Source organism: Giraffa tippelskirchi, chromosome 4 (genome assembly GCF_054371585.1).
Source record: "Giraffa tippelskirchi isolate mGirTip1 chromosome 4, T2T-mGirTip1v1.2.pri, whole genome shotgun sequence".
In the NCBI taxonomy this organism is placed as follows: Eukaryota; Metazoa; Chordata; class Mammalia; order Artiodactyla; family Giraffidae; genus Giraffa; species Giraffa tippelskirchi.
The window spans coordinates 177,862,469-177,885,762 of NC_137278.1; the positions used below are offsets into that span (position 1 = coordinate 177,862,469).

The 23,294-nt window shown below is 38.2% G+C and overlaps 1 protein-coding gene across 12 annotated transcripts in view; it reads right to left on the reverse strand.

Annotated features, from left to right (window-relative positions):
• Positions 1 to 3,534: 3,534 nt before the first annotated feature.
• Positions 3,535 to 23,294, reverse strand: part of SMCO2 (single-pass membrane protein with coiled-coil domains 2) — an 82,486-nt gene continuing 62,726 nt past the window's right edge. For 6 of the 12 annotated variants that reach the window (XM_081591881.1, XM_081591878.1, XM_081591875.1 and 3 more), the window contains 7 exons: positions 20,159 to 20,292; positions 19,294 to 19,443; positions 15,456 to 15,546; positions 12,001 to 12,057; positions 10,220 to 10,276; positions 9,090 to 9,262; positions 3,535 to 3,794 (listed from right to left, as the gene is read on the reverse strand). In XM_081591881.1, the coding sequence (XP_081448007.1) occupies positions 3,596 to 3,794; positions 9,090 to 9,262; positions 10,220 to 10,276; positions 12,001 to 12,057; positions 15,456 to 15,546; positions 19,294 to 19,443; positions 20,159 to 20,292 (861 nt within the window). In that variant the 3' untranslated portion in view covers positions 3,535 to 3,595. The remainder of the gene's footprint in view (positions 3,795 to 9,089; positions 9,263 to 10,219; positions 10,277 to 12,000; positions 12,058 to 15,455; positions 15,547 to 19,293; positions 19,444 to 20,158; positions 20,293 to 23,294) is intronic. The other 6 variants (XM_081591886.1, XM_081591888.1, XM_081591882.1 and 3 more) reach the window with 1 other exon arrangement.

Here is a 23,294-nt window from a genome sequence, read left to right on the forward strand (position 1 = left end):
GACAGGAGTAATATGGTAGGAAAATGTGAGGCACAAACTATAGGGTATAAGATAGGCTCAAGGATGTATTATGCAACACAAGGAATGCAGCCAATATTTTATAGTAACTGTAAATGGAAAATAACTTTCAAAAATTGTATTTTAAAAAATTCTTTAATTAAAGAAAAAAAAAGAACATATAAGCATACCAAGTCTGTTCCTGACTCTGCCTTCCAATTATGGCTCCCAAGTTTTACTCATAATGTTTTTTTCTCTGAAATATCTGTTCCTCATCTTTGTCATGAAAATAGTATCCATCCTTCAAGACCAATTCAAATGTGAAGAGAACTGGGCTGCATTCCATATCTCCCCGTCAACACTCCTCCAACCCCACATCTGTTACCTAAACAAATATGCTAAAATCCACCCTTATATATCTACCTCACGTATCATCTCCTTTTCACCCCTATTCTCACGTCTTTAGCTCAGCTGAACCACTGAATGACCCTTTAACAAATCTCTCACACTCCATCTGCCCACATACTCCAATTTATTCTTCATGGTTGTATTAATTTTGCACAATTCATTATAGCTATTTTTCATACTGCAAATAATGTTCACTTTTTCAACATTACCTACAAAACTTGGGATAAAAATGTCCCAGTCGGGCTTTCAAAACTATTCTATCAAATTGTTGTTGCTGTTCAGTCACTAAGTTGTGTCCGATTCTTTGTAATCCCATGGACTGCGGCATGCCAGACTTTTCTGTCCTCCACTATCTCCCAGAGTTGGATCAAATTTATGTCCATTGAGTCTGTGATACCATCCAACCATCTCATCCTCTGCTGCCCACTTCCCCTTTCGCCCTCAATCTTTCCCAGCATCAGGGTCTTTTCCAGTGAGTCGTCTCTTCACATCAGGTGACCAAAGTATTGGAGCTTCAGCTTCATCATCTTTCCAATGCATATTCAGAATTGATTTCCTTTAAGATTGACTGATTTGATCTCATTTCAATCCAAGGGACTCTCAAGAGTCCTGTACAGCACCATAATTCAAAAACATCAATTCGTCAGTGCTCAGCCTTCTGTATGGTCCAACTTCACATCCCTTACATGACTAATGGAAAAATCATAGCTTTGACTAGACAGACCTTTGTTGGTAAAGTGTTATCTCTGATTTTGAATACGCTGTCTAGGTTTGTCATAGCTTTCCAAGTAGCAAGCGTCTTTTAATTTCATGGCTGCAGTCACCATCTGCAGTGATTTTGGAGCCCAAGAAAATAAAATCTGCTTTTATTTTACTGGTTCTACTTCTCCCCATCTATTTGCCATGAAGTGATGGGACCAGATGCCCGATCTTCGTTTTTTGAATATTCAGTTTTAAGCCAGCTTTTTCAATCTCCTTTTTCACTTTCATCAAGAGGCTCTTTAGTTCTTCGCTTTCTGCCATAAGGGTGGTGTCATCTTCATATCTGAGGTTATTGATATTTCTCCTGGCTATCTTGATTTCAATTTGTGCTCCATCCAGCCCAGCATTTCACATGATTGTGGCTCAGTTGGTAAAGAATCTGCCTGCAATGCAGGAGACCTGGGTTCGATCCCTAGTCTGGAGAAGGAAAAGGCTACCCACTTCAGTATTCTGGCCTGGAGAATCCCATGGGGTCGCAAAGAGTCAGAAACGAATGAGTGACTTTCACTTTCACTCTGCATAGAAGTTAGATAAGCAGGGTGACAATATACAGTCTTGATGTACTCCTTTCCCAATTTGGAACCAGTCCATTGTTCCATGTCTGTCTAACTGCTGCTTCTTGACCTGAATACAGATTTTTCAGGAGGCAGATAAGGTGGTCTGGTATTCTCATCTCTTTAAGAAATTTCCACAGTTCGTTACAATCCACACAGTCAAAGGCTTTGACATAGTCAATAAAGCAGAAGTAGATGTTTTTCTGGAACTCTCTTGCTTTTTCGATGATCCAACAGATATTGGCAATTTGATCTCTGCCTTTTCTAAATTCAGCTTGAACATCTGAAAGTTCTCGGTTCACGCACTACGGAAGCCTAGCTTGGAAACTTGAGCATAACTTTGCTAGCATTTGAAATGAGTACAATTGTGCGGTAATTTGAACATTCTTTGGCATTGCCTTTCTTTGGAATTGGAATGAAACTGATCTTTTCCAGTCCTGTGGTCACTGCTGCATTTTCCAAATTTGCTGGCATATTGAGTGCAGCACTTTCACAGCATCATCTTTTAGAATTTGAACTAACTCAACTGGAATTCCACCACCTCCCCTAGCTTTGTTTGTAGTGATGCTTCCTAAAGCCCACTTGACTTTGCATTCCAGGATGTCTGGCTCTAGGTGAGTGACCACACCATCATGATTATCTGGGTCATGAAGATCTTTTTTGTATAGTTCTTCTGTGTATTCTTGCCACCTCTTCTTAATATCTTCTGCTTCTGTTAGGTTCATACCATTTGTCCTTTATTGTGCCCATCTTTGCATGAAATTTTCCCTTGGTGCCTCTAATTTTCTTGAAGATATCTTTAGTCTTTCCCATTCTATTGTTTTCCTCTATTTCTTTGCATTGATCACTGAGGAAGTCTTTCTTATCTCTCTCGACTATTCTTTGGCACTCTGCATTCAAATGGGTATATCTTTCCTTTTCTCCTTTGCTTTCAGCTTCTATTCTTTTCTCAGCTATTTATAAGGCCTTCCTAGACACCCATCGTAAGGCCCCAATTCAACTGAAGTAAAAATGGAGAGAATTCTGTACTTTCCTTTCTGAGATATCAGAGGTCAAAATGGGGGAAACAACCACCCATGAAAGTAATGCTTAGTAGTCTCAATGTCCACAAGGTTGGGGGAGAAGAGAGGCTAGTAGTTTGAAAGAAATGTTTCTAAAAATGTGTGCAAAGATTCACTGTGAGTCATGAGGGTAAAGATAACTGCTTTCATTTTTTCTATCTTTTATCAGCCAATTTCTGCATAACTATAATGTCCTTCACAAAACACGCTCTAGTGTTTTGTTTCTTAATTTTCTTAATTGGGAAATAATTACTCTACAACATTGTGATGGTTTCTGCCATACATCAGCATGAATCAGCCATGGCTATACATACATCCCTTCTCTCTTAAACCTCCATCCTGTCTCCTCCCCATCCCACTCCTCTAGGTTATTATACAGCACCAGCTTTGGGTTCCCTACATCAAACAGCAAATTCCCGCAAGCTATTTTACATATGGTAATGTATATGTTTCAATACTACTCTCTCAAGTCATCCTACTTTCTCCCTCCTCCACTGTGACTGTAAGTCTGTTGTTTACATCTGCATCTCCTTTGAAACTGCCTCAAAAACATATCATCAGTACCATCTTTCTAGATTTCATGTATATGTGTCAGTATACGATATCTTTCTCTTTCTGATTAACTTCACTTTGTATAATAGGCTCTAGATTCATCTGCCTCAGTAGAACTGACTCAAATGCATCATTTTTTCATAGCTGAGTAATATTCCACTTTATAGTGTTTTTTAAAAAATAAGTTAACCATGATAATACAAGAACAGCCGGAATTTTATTGGGAAGAAAGTCAGTAGGGTAACAGTAACTTCTGTATCTTTAGGAGGGTAGCAAGTCTTCCACTTCCAAATTCAAGAAAGGTGCAAGAAGCTCCCGCAGTTCCCACATCCTGTGGCGCCCAAGAATTGTAGGGAGCACCTTTTCAAAGATAAACGTAGCATCAAAAAACAGTATGTACCATGAAAGTCCAGTCAAGGTGAGGACATAAAACATGATGAAAATCCTCAGTGCACGTTTCCTAGAAGGAAAGAAACACATTTGTGGTTAAGAATATCTGAAGGATGTAGAGAACAAACTAGTGGTTACTAGTGGTGAGAGGGCAGAGGGGAGGGGCAAGATAGGGCTAGAAATTAAGAGACACAAGCTATTATGTACAAAATGAATAAGCAGCAAGGATATATTGTGTAGTACAGGGAAGTATAGCTATTATTTCATAATAAATTTAAATGCAGCATAATCTATAAAAATATTAAATCACTATGTTGTGTAAGCCTGTCCAAGAGTGTTCAATTGTGTCTGACTCTTTTGCAACCCCATAGACTGCAGTCTACCAGGCACCTCTGTTCATGGGATTTCCCAGGCAAGAATACTGGAGTGGGTTGCCATTTCCTCCTCCAGGGAATCTTTCCGATCCAGGGATTGAACCCGCATCTCCTGCAATTGCAGGTGGATTCTTTACCACTGAGTCACCTTGGAAGCCCCTTTACCTGAAACCAATATATTATAAATCAGCTATACATCAACCAATTAATCAATAGATAGATAAGTAAATAAACAAACAAAAGAACATTCTGAAGAAAATCACACTGATGTGACTCCTGGTTCCTCCATCTGTGTAGCTCTACAACTTCAAGTAAGTAATTGAACTTCTCTTAACTGCTGTTGACATCTGCAAAAGAAGGAACTTGGAGTAGATAGACCTAAGTCCATCCTAGGGCTGGCATTGGCACTCTAAGTTCTATAGCCATGAGACAATGAAACCCTGGATACTGTGGAGCTCTTTTCTTTGAAATGCTAGTCTCGCACTCTAATGGTTACTGCCACCCTTACTTCAGTTGTGACGTACATGAAGTCTATTTGGGGAAAAATAAGGGCACAGCCAACTAGTTCGATTTTCCTCAGGGTACAAAATACCATGTGACAAGTGATTTCAGCTCTTTTTATCACCAGTTTTATCCCACCACCAGACATGCCCTTTTTGCATTGTACTTATTTGCTTTGAAGTCCTTGCATTATTATCTAATTATAAATGCAACACATGATTAGGGTAGAAGATCTGGAAAATCCAGAAAGACAGAAAGAACAAAAGAAATGTCACAGATAATCCTGTTACCTGGAGATTATTACCTTCTATAATACATTTCAGAAGAGAAAGTCTAGGGCACAGTTAAAGCTAGTTATGCATATATTTTGTGACCCAACTCTTTGGATTCCATGAACTTGAGCCAAGTTTCTTGGCATTATTGCCACTGGTTATCTCTTGGCAGGTACATAAATAATTGCTTCTACTTCACATATTTATTAAAGAGCCAATGATCTTAAAATACTCTATTCGAAAGAGGCTTTGATGGCTAGCAAGGTGAAGCAGAAATGTCCTGTCCTCCAGGAGCACTAAATCTAGATTTGTTCCTTCTTATGCAAAGAAAAACGACTCACCACCAACACATACCTAGTAAATAAACAGTATCTTCCTAAATTCGAAAATTAATCGTATTTGGAAATACTAGGCTGGGACATTTTCCAAAAAAACACATTTTAACATTAATATTTAAAGAGAAAATAGGTTTTTTTCTAAATTACAGATAACTTGGAAAACAGAGAAATGAAAAACTATAATTTTATAACTTTAATATAATCAGTTATTGCTGCCTAGTTTCTAAGTCATGTCTGACTCTTCACATCACCACCAGGCTCCTCTGTCCATGGAATTCTCTAGGCAAGAATACTGGAGCGGGTTTTCTCCTCCAGGGGATCTTCCTGACCCAGAGATTGAACCAGTTTCTCCTGCATTGCAGGCAGATATCTTCACTGTCTGAGCTACCAAGGAAGCCCCAACATCAATTAAAAAAAAAAAGAAACTTTTCGTTGCATAAAATCTTTTCCAAATGTTCACATTATATGTGGTCAATAAATAGAAGAAAACTATAAGAGAACTGAGGGACTGGGGATAATACCAGGAAGAGGCCACCCTCTGAAGCTAAAAACAGCAAATTGGTACAGAATAATTGACTTTGTAAGATAAACCTCCTGAAAAGAGATAATGTATAGATATGCTTAAGTGGACTCAGAATGTTTCCAGTTCTCTGACAGGAAACTCGTAAAAGTCTTAGACAATCTTAACTAGGATGTAATTCTGTGATGTGTGTGTGTGCTCAGTTGTGCCTGAGGCTTTGTGACCCCATGGACTGTAACCCACCAGGCAAATCTGTCTATCGGATTGTCCAGCCAAGAATACTGGAATGGGTTGCCATTTCTTCTTCCAGAGGATCTTTCTGACCCAGGGATTGAATCCATGTCTCCTGAGCCTCATACATTGGCAGGCAGATTCTTTATCACTTGACCCAACCCTGAAACCAATTATGTGATGAAAGATGACCTACTCACCTGGACTATCTGCCCATGTAACACAATTAAGTGAAAGTGAAAGTCACTCAGTTATGTCCAACACTTTGTGACCCTATGGACTGTCCATGGAATTCTCTAGGCCAGAATACTGGAGTGGGTAGCCTTTCCATTCTCCAGGGGATCTTCCCAACCCAGGGATTGAATCCAGGTCTCCTCATTGCAGGCAGATTCTTTACCAGCTGAGCCACAAGGGAAGCCCAAGAATACTGGAGTGGATAGCCTATCCCTTCTCCAGGGGATCTTCCCAACCCAGGAATCAAACTGGGGTTTCCTGCATTACAGGTGAATTCTTTACCAAGTGAGCTATCAGGGAAGCCCATAACACAATTAAGTGATCACCAAACGGCATTCACTTACTCACTTATTTGTCTGTTTTTGAGATATAATTCACGTGCCATAAAACTTACTCTTTAAAGTGTACAATTCAGTGCTTTTAGTTTATTCACAAGATTGTACAACCATCACCACTAATTCCAGAAAATTTTTACCAAAATTCCCCCAAGAAACAGTCACTCCCTATTTTCCACTATCCCTAGGCCTGGCAGCCACTAATCTAGTTTCTGCATACCTGGATTTTCCTATTTTTAATACTTCATATGAATAGAATGATATAATATGTGGCCTTTTGGGTCTCACTTCTTTCACTTAGCATAATGTTTTCGAGGGTTATTCATGTTGTGGCATGTATAGGTACTTTATTGTTTTTCATGGCTGATTAATATTCCATTATATGGATATACCACATTCTGTTCACCTATTTAATCTGTTGATGAGTATTTGTATTGTTTCCACTTTTTAGCTACTGTGAATACTCATGTACAGGTTTTTATGTGGACATATATTTTCAGTTCTTTGGGTGCATATTTACAAGTGGATCATATGGTAGCTTAACATTTTCAGGAACTGTCAAACTGTTTTCCAAAGTGCTTGCACCATTTCACAGTCCCACTAACACTGTCTGAGGATTCTAATTTCTCCACATCCTCTCCAATGCTTGTCATCATCTGTCTTTTTAATTATAGTCAACTTAGTGATGTAAAGTAAACTCCAGGAGCTGGTGGTGGACAAGGAGGCCTGGCGTGCTGCAGTCCATGGGGTCGCAAAGAGTCGGACACAACTGAGCGATTGAACTGAACTGAACTGAACTGAACTAGGGGTGTAAAGTGATATCTCATTATTTATTTGTTTATTTATTTTGGTTTATGGGATCTTAGTTCCCTGACTAGGGATCAGAACTGGGCCCTGGCAATGAAAACACCAAGTCCTAATCACTGGGTCACCAGGGAATTCCCAGTATCTCATGATTTCCATTTGCATTGCCCCAAAGATCACTAATGCTTTCATTGTGCTTTTTCACTGAAAATATTTTCAAGTGATTTTTGGCCATTTGTATATCTTCTTTGAAGAAATGTCTATTCGAGTTTTTTGCTTGTATTAAAAATTAGGCCGTTTGTCTTTTGCTGTTGAGTTTCAAGAGTTCTTTATCTTTTCTGAATACTAAATATTTACTTTGCAGAACTGTGAAAAAGTTGATTCTGACAAGTTTTTCCAGCTCTCTCATTGATTTTTATGGAGGAGGAAGTTTTCTTTGATGGTCTTTATTTCACCATCAATATCACTCTTCACCTGTTAATTTAATTAATAAATAAGTTAAATATTTGTTGAGCGTGATGAACATATTTTATACTTAATATCCACAAATGATCAAGACTACTGCCTTCAAGTAGCCCATGGATTATTAAGATAAGACAGATTGGAAATAATTTAACTGCAATAGTATGCTGTGGGCACTATGTCAGGATTATGACCTAAGTATAATGCGCACACACAAAAGAGAGAGCTGAAGATTCTACTTGGGTTAGTGCTTGGGGATAAAGAATCAAAAGAGCTTTCTTAAGCAAAAGTGATAAAATGGTTTTTATACCATTTTCATTATATTTTTATAAAATTGAGTTAATAGTATTTGTGCACATATGTGTTTGTGTGTGAAAACATAGCCAGAGTCTACTTAATTTTCACATTTTCTCTAACAAAAGAATAAAACAAAATAAAAAAGATTAAAAAATAGCTTTCTTAGAGGACAGTACTACTCAAAGCATAGATGATGGTATGGCATCTCCAGAAAAAGAGATCCAGAGTCAGAATTTGCCAGTATGTGTGTCTTCAATATCATACAAGGGAGAGGCACCCTGTCTAGCAAACAAAGGTTTTCAAATCTGCTTAGCAGGTATATTTTTTCAGTAGAGGTGGCTGCATCATAGCTTGCAGGCACCATCCTTTGAAATTTATGTATATGTAGTTTTCTGAGGCTTCCCGGGTCGCTCAGTGGTAAAGAATCCACCTGCCAATGCTGGAGATGCAGTTTCAATCCCTGGATTGGGAAGATCCCCTGCAGAAAGAAATGGCAACCCACTCTAGTGTTCTTGCATGGAAAATTCCATGGACAGAGGAGACTGGCAGGCTACAGTCCATTGAGCTGCCAAGAGTCAGACACGACTTGGTGACTAAGCAAGAATACATATATATGTAGTTATCTAAAACACTAAGAAAGAAATATCTATATCTATGTCTATATCTATATCTATTGCAATAGGAATATGTCTTGGGAATTCCCTGGTGGTCCCGTGGTTAGGATTTGGTGCTTTTACTACTATAGCCTGGATTCAATCCCTGTTAGGGGAACTAAGATCCTACCAGCCATGCAACGTGGCCAGTAAATAAAAGAAATTACTGATTGAAAATTTTAAAAATATTAAGAAGAAAAATATTATGACTTAAACAAAATTTTAAAGAAGAAGACATAATTTATAAAAAAATAAAATAAATTCCTTGAGGAAATTCGATCTTACTATAGTCCACTCATTTTGGGGACTCTGCCAGCCTCCAGAGGTCCCTGTCTCTAACTCACCACATTGTAATGTGGGGAGGAGAGTTCTCCTCCAAGGGCGGTGATGAAGCCTGAAGAAGCAGGGACTCGCTTTCATCCATGCCCATTTCTTGAGGACTCTGAGAGTCTGGATTCCCTTGCATTTGGTACCTCCCCAACTTCGTATCCAGCAGAGCCATATCCTTGCAAAAGTTCTGGGAACAAAAAGAGCAATCATTTAAAAAAATGATTCTCATTGTCTGCCCTTCTCATGGGAGATGATGCCAAGTATCCTCCTCCGGAACACGTAAAGGGTGTTGCAAATCACACCTGAGTCGTGTGTACTCACTGTGTACTCACCTAAGGAAAGAAACTTACACATTCACAGAGTATTCAGATAGAAAGATAATCATTCTTTTATTGAATTCATCTATTCAATTTTTTCATCTATGCAAAACATATTTATTTGACTGACTCCACCAGGCACTATTCTAGGATGTGGCAGGTAACAAAATAGACAAAACATGGGCATTCTGTTATGCATGTGTTTTTTAACAAAAGGGACAAAGAATTCTATGTGTGTTTATAAGGGTTGGGTGGTAAGCAATAAACAACTAAATGCATATATTCATTAGATACTATAGACTAAAATATATGCTAAAGAGAAAGTAAAAAATTTGAGGACACAGCAGCTGAGGTTTGGTTTTGGGACATCTCCTCTAGGATAGGTGGGATGATTAAGCACCTCTGAATGGGTGACAGATTCATTCATTCATTAATTCATTGTTTCACTCACGCATTCACATTTACCTCAATGTATAAACTCTTGTGCGAAGAATTCAGAGATGGAGTTGTTTTTCTGGCTAGGGGAGATTAGGGGAGGTCTGGGAGATGAGAGGACACTTGAGTTGAGCTTTGAAGAGTGGATAATATGTAGACATGAAGGATAAGCTGCAGATGGAGAAGCTGTAGGAGCAGCCCCAGGGTATGAGAGCTGGGAAGTACACTACACCTGTGAGACGTTCTGTCAGCCCAAAGCAGAAGTTCAGGAGGGGAGAAAGAGACCAGTGTGTGGTATACACTCAACTTCCAGGGAAAGAATGACCTCTGTGTATAGATTTAAATAATTTCATTTTATCATTATTTGAACTTGTGTAACTGTGAAATCTTACCTCAATTCTTGCAACGAGTTTTTCCTTTAATTTATGAGCTTCATCACAAGCATCTTCCTGAAAAGACACCCACAATTTTGGGTAAAACAGAAGTTACATTTTCTGGTTTATACAATAAAACCATACTCATTCTGATACCACTAAGTTGTAGGGAGGCTTCACTGAAACTTACTTTTATTCAGTAAAACCCTTCCTCTTAGAAAAAATTCATTGTGCAATCACAATAAATTGTAGAAGGTATCACCACAAGATCAATAAATTATTTTCAATACTTCAAAGATATAAATTTGCACAATAGCAGCATATTACAAATATTTTTTTTCTCTATCCACTACTCTCTCCTTGCTTCTTAAACTTTTACCAGGACACTAGTTGGAGAAACATAGTATGTACAATATATAAATGTTAAGTCTTCATTATGTTTGAATATTTGACTTAGAGTTTAGTAAAGTGCTGTCCACAAAAAGTGTCTTTTTCCTCTTTTCTTCCCATGTATCTCAGTAAGATCAAGACACAGACTGAAAGCAAATCATCCTCTTCTAAGACGCAAGTGCCAGTTGCACATATGTCCTGAGTATATAATGCTTAGAAAGGTTTTTGATTAATCATTCCATAATAGACTTGAAGGATATGTTGAAAAGCAGAGCTATAACAGAAAAAAGAGTGTCCTGTGATTCAAGGAGGTGCCATTTCTGAAAACTAATTCTTAAAATATACTTGCAAAAGCAAGAAAAGTATGGATATTTGAGGCATAGTTTGTAACTGATTATAAAACGACAAATGTCTAACAAAATAAGTTTAATAAATCCAAAAATCAAATCCTGCCTCATATAAACAGTGAAAAAGTAAAAGGACATCTAGTGGCATAGAAAGTTGTTGAAGAAAAATGCTAAATGAAAAAGCAAGTTGCAAAACAATATATATAATATTAACTCATTAAAATAATAATAATATAATATATGTATCAAAGCATTTAGAAGAACATAAATATACTAAAATGTTCACTGTGTTTATTTTTGAGAGTGGTTTTATTTTTCTTTTTATATGCCATATTTTTATAATTTTTTAATTATTCAAATAAGCATGCATTCGTTTTGTTAGAAGAAAAAATGTTTTTTATATTCTCTTTTTTAGATTTACGTTTAATTAGAGGATAATTACTTTACAATGTTGTATTGGTTTCTGTAGCACAACAACGTGAATCAGTCATAAGTACACATATAGCCCCTTCCTCTTGAACTTCCCTTCCACCCCATCACCCCACCCCCTAGGCTGTCACAGAGCACCCAGGAGTTGAGCTCCCTGTATTACACAGCAACTTCCCACTAGCTATCTATTATACATACGGTCATGTATATGTTTCAGTGCCACTCTTTCACCTCCTCACTCCTGGCAACTCACTCCAGTACCCTTGCCTGGAAAATCCCATGGACCGAGGCGCATAGTAGGCTACAGTCCATGGGGTCGCAAAGAGTTGGACACGGCTGAGTGACTTTACTTTCTTTCTTTCTTCTTCCCCTGCTGTGTCCAAAAGTCTGTTGTTCTCTATGGCTGTGTCTCTATTCCTGCCCTGAAAATAAGTTCATCAGTACTGTAATATTTTTTAATTAGACAGCAAGCACAAGACTCTTTCCATGTGGAAATATGGACATAAATAAGAGTAAGCTCCCTTCTAGGTCTAAAATTCTGAGTCTCTTTTGTTGAATTTTGGCTTCCATTCACTAAAATTTGAGATTTCTTTGCAGAACTGTTTTTCTTCCTTAAGGACATTTTATCATTACCTTGACAAAATTGTTATCCATTTCTCCTATTTGCTTTTTAATTTCCATGATCTTCTCCTTTAAAACAAAAGAGTATAGAACAAAAGTTGTAATGAATGATGTGTGAAACTGAAAAAGAACAAATGATAATTTTTTAGAAGAATGCTTATTCATGATCAAATAGTCTGAGATTTAATAGAAGCTGAGTTTTCTTGCATACTGTTCTGGATCCTGATCTGAAAAATCAACATTAAATCAAATTAAAAATATATCATTGGCCACATCCTATGTAAGTGGTCATGCAGTTAGGCATTGTGCTTGTTAGATACAAGCAATAGGAATGTTTACCCTCAAACTGCCCATAGAAGATGTATAATCTACACCCTCTTTTTTTTTGCCAAGTTCATTCATCACCACCCCCTGAGTTGTGTGATTTAATTATTTAAAAAGGAGCTGTGAGATAATAATCACATCTTATGCAGTACCCTAGTAAATATCTTTACACAGTAATTATCAAAGATAATTGTACCAAATTGTACCAATTGTACCAATTGTAACTGAGATAGGAGTCAGTCTCAGGATGAAAGTTATTTTCATACAGATATTTCAGAAAGCTTTGTGGACTCAATATCAGGCTACTTCAAAGTCCTTTCTTCCGCTTAAAGTTCTCATAAATTTGTTTCTGATGTGTGTGTGTTTAAATACTTTCACCAGTCTCCCTCTCCTCCCCCTTTCATGCTTTGAGTCATTCCATTTACTCATGAGAAATAAATGAGCCAATAAGTGTGATGTGTGTGTGTTAGTCACTCAGTCGTGTCTGACTCTTTGTGATCCCGTGAACTGTAGCCCCCTAGGCTTCTCTGTCCATGGGATTCTCCAGGCAAGAATACTGGAGTGAACTGCCATTCCCTTCTCCAGAGGATCTTCCCAACCCAGGGATTGAACCTTGGCCTCCTGCATCACAGGCAGATTCTTTACCACTTGAGCAACAGGGAAGTTCAATATGTGTGATATTACTTATTAATTTACTACTCCTTGAACTTTCCCACAAGTTGCTTTTCCTATAGTTATTTCTAACAATAGCTCACTTGGTAAAGAACCTGCCTGCAATGCAGGAGACCCCAGTTCAATTCCTGAGTTGGGAAGATCCCCTGGAGAAGGGATAGGCTACCCACTCCAGTATTCTTGGGCTTCCCTTGTGGCTTAGCTGGTAAAGAATCTGCCTTCAGTGTGGGAGACCTGGGTTTGATCCTTGGGTTGGGAAGATCCCTTGGAGAATGGAAAGGCCACTCACTCCAGTATTCTGGCCTGGAGAATTCCATGGACTACAGTCCATGGGGTCCCAAAGAGTTGGACACAACTGAACGATTTTCACTTCACTTTCACTTTTTCCTCCACCAGAGTAAACCTAAAGTCATTCTTAGGACTTTGCTTCTGTAACAATTGTATTTAAAGTTTCTTACTTATTATAGTACTGTATTTGTTTTTACACAGGCTTTTCCATCAGTCTTTAGTCTTAGGACAGAGCTGTGTCAATTTTTAAAGTCATGTTTATTGAGGTATAATTTACATAGCATAAAGCTTATCTTTTAAAAGTGCACTGTGCTACAAATTTTGACATATGCATCCTGTCACTGGCATGTAATCACCACTACAGCAAGATACGGATATTTCCATCACACCCCAAACTTCTTTGTGTTCCTTTCTCTAGCCTTTCCCCACTGCAGCCAGTGACCACTAGTCTATTTTTCATTCCTATGGTTTTGCCTTTTTCAGAATGGTGCAGAAATGGGATCATGAAGTATGTAATCTTCCAAGTCTGGCTTCTTTCACTTAGCATCATGCACTTGAGATTTAGATATGTTGTTGGATGATTAAGAAATTCCCTTTTAATCTCTGAATAACATTCCACCATTTAGTACATACCACAGTTTATCCACTCACCAGTTGGTGCATATTTGGGCTGTTTCTAGTTTTCAAGTCTGTGTCCATTTATTTTAGAGTGTATACAAAGCTATATATTTCCAGGATAGAGAATCCCCTTAACATATTCATGATGCCTTCCTTTTTCATATTTTTTTACATTTGCAAAATATGTCTGTGTTTAATTTTATTTATTTATTTGTATTTCTAAGTTATTTTTTAAAATTTTTACTGGAGTATAGTTGATTTACAATGTTGTGTTAGTTTCAGGTATACAGCAAAATGATTCAGTTATACATATATCCATTCCTTTTTGGATTCTTTTCCCCTTCCATATTATCCCAAGCCCATGTTGATTTGTTTTTTTTTTTTATCTCACTGTTGTTTGTCTCTGTGTTCTTTTTGCTCTCTTCATTCTTTTGATACCCATCCCTCCCTGTGCTTTCCTCTGGCGAACCCACATTTCTGTATTTTCTGACTTTTGGGGGAAATTTTTTTAAGGGGAAAAATATTTATTGGCCTTTATCCTCTTCCCTTTCTTCATAGTTTTCAGTTTCCAAAGCCCTAGATAGTGGGGAAAAAAGGCTAACTTTCCAACTAGCACAAAATGAGGTTGCTACGTCAAAATGTTGCACTAAGTCGTAGTTAAAGCAGTTTTTTCCCTCGGTGAAAAATCTGTACATGGCTTTTAATATGTGAGAGGTCTAAATAAATATTACTTCCTACTATAAAAGAGGCATTTTTCTCCTTCTAACAAAATCCTACTTAATTTAAATTTGGTTTGACCTAAAGCAGAAGCTGGCAATTTCAGTAAAAAAAAAAAAAAGTAGTTAGACACAGACTTTTTCCATTTTTAGAGACTATTCTTCAAATGCCTGAAGTTTATTAGAGAAGAAAAACTACCACCCAGGACTCTGAAAGTTAGTTCTTATCCAAAGTTGGTCACTACTTTTCTGATATTCTATGACTCTTAAAAAGGGAAAAGTAAACCTTTCTCAGAAAAGAATCTCTAAGAAATGCAAGGAGACAAAAACAGTAAGAAAGCTTTGGATATTGTGAAAACCAACATAAGACTTCTTCATGAAGGCGTCAGAGACAAACACAAATCTATCTCTTATGTTCTAGGGATGCAGTTCTTCACAAATACGTATTTCCTGCATGTTTTTATCTGTACTGGTAGATGTTGGGATACAGATGTGAAGATGGGAACTTTTCTCTTAAGGAACTCTTCATTATTTTAAGTGGCATCGAGATGAAAACCTGCCAAATTTGACTGACTTTCTAGGTAGAACAGAAAAGTCTAGCTTTTTTGTGTGTTGTTAGAGAATAGAAGTGGTGGTAACCAGGCAGAATGTGCTCAGAACTGACCACCAGATCCAGCATACCAGGGATCAAACCTGTGTCCTCTACAGTGGAAGCTTGGAGTCTTAACCACCGGACTGTCAGGGAAATCCCTTTAATTCTTGTTATGACATGTTAAATAACAGATGGGGTGGGAAGAGGTTACAGAGTCCCCACAACCTCCCCGATTTTTTCCCAAGCCTTCAGCTTACCTCCACGTTTACCGCCTGATCAGAGTCAAGGTCCTGGTGTGATTCCAGCTTTTCAATTTGGCCCTCCAGGGATATAACCTCACTTAATAAGCTGCAAAGAGACCAAGAGAGGGACTTAGTTCTGTGGCTTAAGAAAAATCCCCAATGGATAATCTTTTTTGATCTCTGGAAGGGGAAATCATGTACATCCATGGTGGACTCATGTCAATGTATGGCAAAACAAATACAATATTGTAAAGTTAAAAAATAGATAAATAAACTAATTAAAAAAAAAAAGAAAGATCGTTTTTGACCTTTCAAAAATGAAATCCTATTCCTATATAAAGGGGACACTTGGGTGGTAATTGTGTTGGAATGGGAAGTCATAAATGCAATTCAAGAAAGTAAAAAACATTCTAAGTTATCTAGATAATTGTAAAGAAGTGTAGTCCTAACTGGATATAGAAGCAGAAATGTAAAATGTACTTATAACTGGTAAGGTCTGAATGAGCTCTGTCATTAATATTAATACCAATATCCATTTCTCGGTTTTAGTGATACCATTGGTATCATTGGTAAAGTACCAACTCATTGGTTTTGAGTTGGACAAGATGCTACCATTCGGAAGGTTGAGGGAAGGGTACATGGGGTTATGCTATATATTTCTTTGAAAATTCCTGTGAATTTGCAATTATCTCAAAATAAAAAATATAATAAGAAAATATTATTAATAATTTTAAGCCAGTAAATTAAATAATTTAGATGAAAAGAGCAAATTCCTTAAAAGATACAATGTACTACTGAAATATACTCAAGAGCTAGGTAACCTGTGCAGCCCTGTGATCCTATACTATATCATTAAAAAAAAATTAAATTTGTAGTTAAAATCTTGCTATAGTGAAATCTCTAGGTAATATGGCTTCACTGGTGAATTCAACCAAACAATTAAGAAAGAAATTATGCCAGTTTTACACAAACTCATCCAGAAAATAGAGAATTGTGCAAAAACATACCAGTTTTTTCTTTGATACTAAGTTTTTTTTGATACCAAACGTAATTCTGATACTAACACTAGACATTACAAGAAAAGCAAAGCATAGGTAAATATCTCTCATTAACATACACATTAAAGATCCATTTCAGTAAGCTGAATCCAACAACATATAAAAAGGATAATATGACCAGGTGGTATTTATTCTGGGAATTCAAAGCTGGTTTAGCATTCAAAAATCAATCATTATAATTCACCATATCAAGAGATTTATAAACAAACAAAAAACATGATTATTCACAGCTGCAGCAAAAGCTATTGAAAAAATTCAGTATCATTCCTGATTTTAAAAACAACTCAGTAAACTAGGAATAGAAGAAATCTTCTCAATCTGAGAAAGAGCAATTTAAAAACAAACAAACAAAAGCCCGGATAATGTCACACTTAATGCTCTTTCTCTTCCTGTAGGACTGAGAACTAAGTAAGTATGTCTGCCATCTGCTGTCACTCCTCCTATTCAACATCCCACTAGAAGTTCCAGCCAATATAATAAGGCAACAAAAGAAAGTAAAAGGAATACAGATTGGAAAGGAAGATAGAAAGCTGTCTCTATTTGCTGATGACATAATTATCTATGTGAAAAATTCCAAATAACCTGTAAAAACTATTAAAGCTAATAAATGAGCTTAGCAAGGTCACAATGGAAAGTCAAATACAAAATGTTAGCTGTATTTCTATATACTAGCTATTAACAATAAGAAACTTAAAATTTTAAAGTACCATTTATAACAGAACCAAAAACATGAAATAGATATAAATCTAAAAAAAATGTGAAATATCTGTACAGTGAACACTACACAACCCTGATGGAAGAAATCAAAGACCTAAATAGACAGAAATATTGTATTCATGAATCAGAAGAGTTTATATTGCTAAAATATTAATTATTCCTAAATGTATTTACGAATTAATGGTAGTTCCAATCAAAATCACAGCAAGATTGACAGGTTGATTGTAAAATGTACGTGAAAAAGTAGAATAGCTAAAACAATTTTGAAAAATTAGAACAAAAATTAATGACCTACTGTAATAGAGAACTCTGCTCAATATTCTGTAATAACCTAAATGGGGAAAGAATTTGAAGAAGAATAGATACATGTATGTGTGCCTGCATGCTAAGTTGTTTCAGGCCTGTCCAACTCTTTGTGACCCTATGGGCTGTAGCTGGCCAGGTTCCTCTGTCCATGGGATTCTCCAGGCAAGAACACTGGAGTGGGTTGCCATTTCCTCCTCTAGGGGATCTTCCGACCCAGGGATCGAATCCATGCCTGCTGTATTGCAGGTGGATTCTTTACCACTGAGCCACTGAGGTAGCCCCCTAGATATATGTATATGTATAACTAAATCACTGCTGCACACCTGAAACTAACACACACTAATACTCCTAACTAATAATAATTAGCCAATAATTAGTTATTAACTAATAACAAATAGTTAATAACTAACTAATACTCCATTTCCTTAGAATAAATGGAATAGCCCTCATAGTCAACAAAAGAGTCAAAAATGCAGTACTTGGGTGCAGTCTCAAAAATGACAGAATTATCTCTGTTTGTTTCCAAGGCAAACCATTCAATATCACAATAATCCAAGTCTATGCCCCAACCACTAATGCCAAAGAAGCTGAAGTTGAACAGTCCTATGAAGACCTACAAGATCTACAACTAACACTCAAAAAAGATGTCCTTTTCATCATCATAGGGGACTGGAATGCAAATGTAGGAAGTCAAGAAATATTTGGAGTAACAGGCAAGTTTGGCCTTGGAGTCCAAAATGAAGCAGGGCAAAGGCTAACAGAGTTTTGCCAAAAAAACGCACTGGTCATATCAACAACACAAGAGAAGACTCTACACATGGACATCACCAGATGGTCAATACCGAAATCAGATTGATTATATTCTTTGCAGCCAAAGATGGAGAAGCTCTATACAGTCAGCAAACAAGATCTGTAGATCAGATCTTGAACTCTTTATTGCCAAATTTAGATTTAAATTGAAGAAAGTAGGGAAAACCACTATACAATTCAGGTATGACCTAAATTGAATTCCTGATGATTATATAGTGGAAGTGACAAATAGATTCAAGGGATTAGATCTGATAGACAGAGTGCCTGAAGAACTATGGATAGAGGTTCGTGACATTGTACAGGAGGCAGTGATCAAGACCATACCCAAGAAAAGGAAATGCCAAAAGGAAAAATGGTTGTCTGATGAGGCCTTCCAAATAGCTGAAAAAAGAAGAGAAGCAAAAGGCAAAGGAGAAGAGGAAAGATAATGCTCATCTGAATGCATAGCTCCAAACTCAAGGATCACTGGAAACCTCAGTATGTCCTTTTGATAACTGTTAATGTGGCTTCAAGGAGAGAATCTCTGAGGGCAGTCCTTCCCTTGAGAGAAGAGGAGCAAAGATACAGATAACTTTGATGTAGGCTTCGATATTCTGTGACATGACTTTTAATTCTAAGGCCTTATGCTTCCCAGGTCTTCCCAGATGGCACTAGTGGTAAAGAATGCACCTGTCAATGCAGGAGACATAAGAGACACAGGTTCAGCCCCTGGGTTGGGAAGATCCCCTAGAGAAGGAAATGGCAACCCACTCCAGGATTCTTGCCTGGAGAATCCCATGGACAGAGGAGCCTGGTGGGCTACAGTCCATAGGGTCGCAAAGAGTCGGACACAACTGAAGTGTCTTAGCACATATACTTCTTACCCTAAAGACTTTACCCACCTTAAACCCATAGTTTCATAAGTTTCTGAAGCTATGAAACTTTTCATTATTTTCTGGCCCACCCCAACACCCTACAATTACCTCTTCACTGTGTTTTCTGTTAGGCTTATTTTTTGTATAATATTTTTAATTTTCTCCATCCAGCCTATGTGATCAGCTCCAAGTTCTTTCACTTGTAGACCCATCCATGTATTCCAGTGGTTAAGCTGGAAGAACATGTTCTCCTGACTCCTACAGAGATATGATTATGATCAGTTTTAAGGTAGAAAATGGGAAACATCTCACAAGGCCTGAAACCCTCTTTCTATGGATGGCATGTCTGCTTATTCATTTTCTGCCACCAAAATAGGCCAGGTAGGCACTTAGGCTTGAAGAAAGGAGTTTGGACATTTATTTAATACCCATTTTAACAGACTTTTTTAAGGCTGGAGAAAATAAAGTATGTTTTACATTCAGTAAACAATGTAGATATATTTTTAATTTCCCTGCATGGAATGAATGTTAAGTGTTGATTTCAGGAAGGTGGTTGCATCTTGGTGAAGGAGAAGAAGTTATGTTAGGTGTTGATTTCAGGATGGTGGTTACATCTGGGTGAAGGAGAAGTTATATTAACACATAGGGAAAGGGTCCATAAGGATTTAACCATACATTTTTAATAATAATTACAATATTTTTCATCTCTAGAAAGTTATCTAAGAGTGATGAGATGTATAATAAGTCCAGGGTCCAAAGAAAAGCATGCAAAGAGAACCCCGTGGTTCTCCCTATGTCCCTCTTCATCTTTCTTGCTGGAATAGGTAGGTTGTTACTTGTGCATGTGGTTGCTTTGTGGTTCAACACATGTACTGATTTTAAATCTAAGCTTTCCATAAGCTCTCTGCTAAGTTTCATTCTCCCCTCCACAAAACACTACTCAGTGTTCCCTCTTGCATTCGCCAAGGCTTACTCTTCAAGGATGTTCTCCTCTGAAAACTGCAAAGATGTGGATGCTTGGGGATCTTCATGTTGGATGTGATCTCTTTGCTCATCCTGTTCAGTCTGCAGGTCCTGGCCATGCCCAGCCTTCAGCTCCAACTTAACCTGATAAAGATTATGAAGGAAGCAAAGCAGAACAGAAGGGTTATCACAAGAGGTGGTGGCCCCTCTATGGTACCCATGTCCTTGTCTCTGGGGGCAAGCACATTACCCTTTCCGAGGCTGGGGTTCTCTGATGCATTTGTGAGATTGGCTGACATCCCCTCCTGCTCTGGGACAGAGGAAGGCTGGGGCGGGAATGTGGAGAGTAGGGAGAACAGATCAGCCGCTTATTGATATACCTGTGCAGATCATTGGCCAAGTCAATAGGAATAGCATTCACCTACCTCTACAAATTGCTTTCGAGCACATCATTTCTTTAAATGAGAGCCCTGACATGGATAAATGTAGGTACTGAAATTCCCTAGGCCATTCATTCATATTTAGTGATTTGGCCAAGGTCACATGGTGCAGTGAGTTAAGTGATGACCCCCCAAAATATATGTCCATGTCCTAATACTAAGCCCCCGAAAATGTGACCTTGTTTGGAAAAAAGGGTCTTTGCAGATGTAATGAAATTAATAATGATCTTGAGATGAGATTACCTTGGATTACCTGGGTGGATCCTAAATCCTATGAGTGTCCTAGTGAGAAACAGAAGAGGAGAAGACACAGACAGAGAAACTCATGTGGAGTTGGAGGCCCATTGAAGTTTATGCAGCCACAAACTAAGGAATGCCTGGAGTCACCAAAACCTGGAAGAGGAACGGAAAAATTCTCCCCAAAAGCCTTCAGAGGAAGTATGGTCTCGCTGACCCCTTGATTTTGGATTGTTGGCCTCTAGAACTATGACAGAATACATTTTTTTTGTGGCTTTAAACCACCAAGTCTAATTTGTTATAGCTACCACAAGAAACCAACCCATACGGCTGGTAAGTATATGGACTAGAACTTGAACTAGGTTTTCTGATTCCTAAACCATGGCTCTTTTCATTGTATCTAGGACCTGGGTTCAGATTAAGGAATACCTAGTTCTTAACTCTGGTGCTTTCACAACCCAGTGGTGCCTCACCAGAGATGAAGGATTATTACCACATTTACAGATGAAGAAACCAAGGCTAGATTTTCCAAGTATGATGTGACTCCACTATCTCCTAGCTACCTCTTTGTAAATAAAAGGCATCCACAATTTCAATTTCTTTCTACTAAATCTTTGGCCAGGACATTCCAAGCAGCAGAAACGCTGTGATGTAGAGAAAGACAACCACATTGGAAAGCAGAGAACCGGAGGTCTAAGTCTTGTTCTACAGCTGTGAGTGTTGAACAAGTCACTTAACTACCATAAAGCTCAGCTTCCTGGCCTAGTAAGAAAACTGGGCCAGACCATCTCTAGAGTTCTATGTCCAATAATCTCTGATGACATTTCATATCTTCATCAGTCATTTTACTGTAGTGGTTACTATATCCCAAAAGAGTCAAAAGGCAAGAAATAGAAATAAAAAGAGTTTTTAAAAAAATCTACAGGACTAGGACTTCCCTGATGGTCCTGTGGTTAAGACTTTCCCTTCTAATGCAGAGAGTATGAGTTCAATACCCGGTCAGGGAGTTAGGATCCCACAGGCCTCATAGCTAAAAAAAACCCAAAGCATAAAACAGGGGCAATATTGTAACAAATTCAATAAGGACTTTAAAAATAAGTAAATAAAATATATAGGACTAAATAAAACCTACAGGACTAAACACATAAAGAAATGTGTGTGTTTTTAAAATTTCAGACTAAATGTTGCATAAAATACACAGTCTAAGGGCTTCCCTCATAGCTTAGTTGGTAAAGAATCTGCCTGCAATGCAGGAAACCCAGGTTTGATTCCTGGGTTGGGAAAATCCCCTGGAGAAGGAAATGGCAATCCATCCCAGTATTCTTGCTTGGAAACTCCCATGGAGAGAGGAACCTGGCGGGCTACCGTTCATGGAGTCACAAGAGTCGGACACGACTTAGCGACTAAACCAAGGGCATTGAAAGTGAAAGTGAAAGTTGCTCAGTCGTGTTTGACTCTTTTTGACCCGGAGGACTATACAGTCCATGGAATTCTCCAGGCCAGAATACTGGAGTGGGTAGTCTTTCCCTTCTCCAGGGGATCTTCCCAACCCAGGGATCAAACCCAGGTCTCCTGCATTGCAGGCGGATTCTTTACCAGCTGAGCCACGAGAGAAAATAAAGGCATTGCTTTCCATTTATATGCAGCTTTTGGAAGAGCTCATATTCCTCAGAAAGTAAACAATGGAACTCGTCATATTTCCCCTCAATTTGTCCAGTTCCCCACCCTTGCTTATGGCCCCCCATTCATCCCGATGTCTCTGTCTGAAAACTGGAAGAAGTCCTTGAATTGTCATGGGAGATATTCTTTTCCCTCCTCGTTACCCATTTCATATCTACTTAGTACAGTATCCTCTAATACTTATCTTTTCAGTCAGTGTCCTTTTCCCGATCCTCCCTGTATCTCTGTTCATGGCATCCTAGTCAGGGCCCTATCTCAAGTGCTCATCAGTTCCTGACTCCTAATTGGTGTCCTGGCTTCCTGCCTGCATCCTGCTCTATCCCGACCTCAGCATCCTGCCTGTCTGCTTGCCTGTCATGCCTTTTCCTGCACCCTTCCTCTCTCACAACACTGTTTCTCTTTGACTCCTTTATCTTTGCATGTGCTGTGCCTTCTTTCTGAAATGCTTTTCTTCTATCTAGATCATCCTCCAAAACTCAGTTGTCATATCCCCAGTCTTAAGCCCTCCCTCCTGTGTACTTCATTAGCACACCTGCTACTTCTAGGGTGGATTTTTTCGTACACACCTTTGTTCTTGCCTGAGTCCCTCCTAGTGTGTGAGCTCACTGAAGGGAAAGAATTATATTTTTATATATATATACATGTATATATCCTAGCACATTTGTTGTTGTTCAGTCGCTCAGTCTTCTCTGACTCTTTGCAAGCCCATGGACTGCAGGACGCGCCAGGCTTCCCTATCCATCATCTCCTGGAGCTTGCTCAAACTCATGTCCATTGAGTGGATGATGC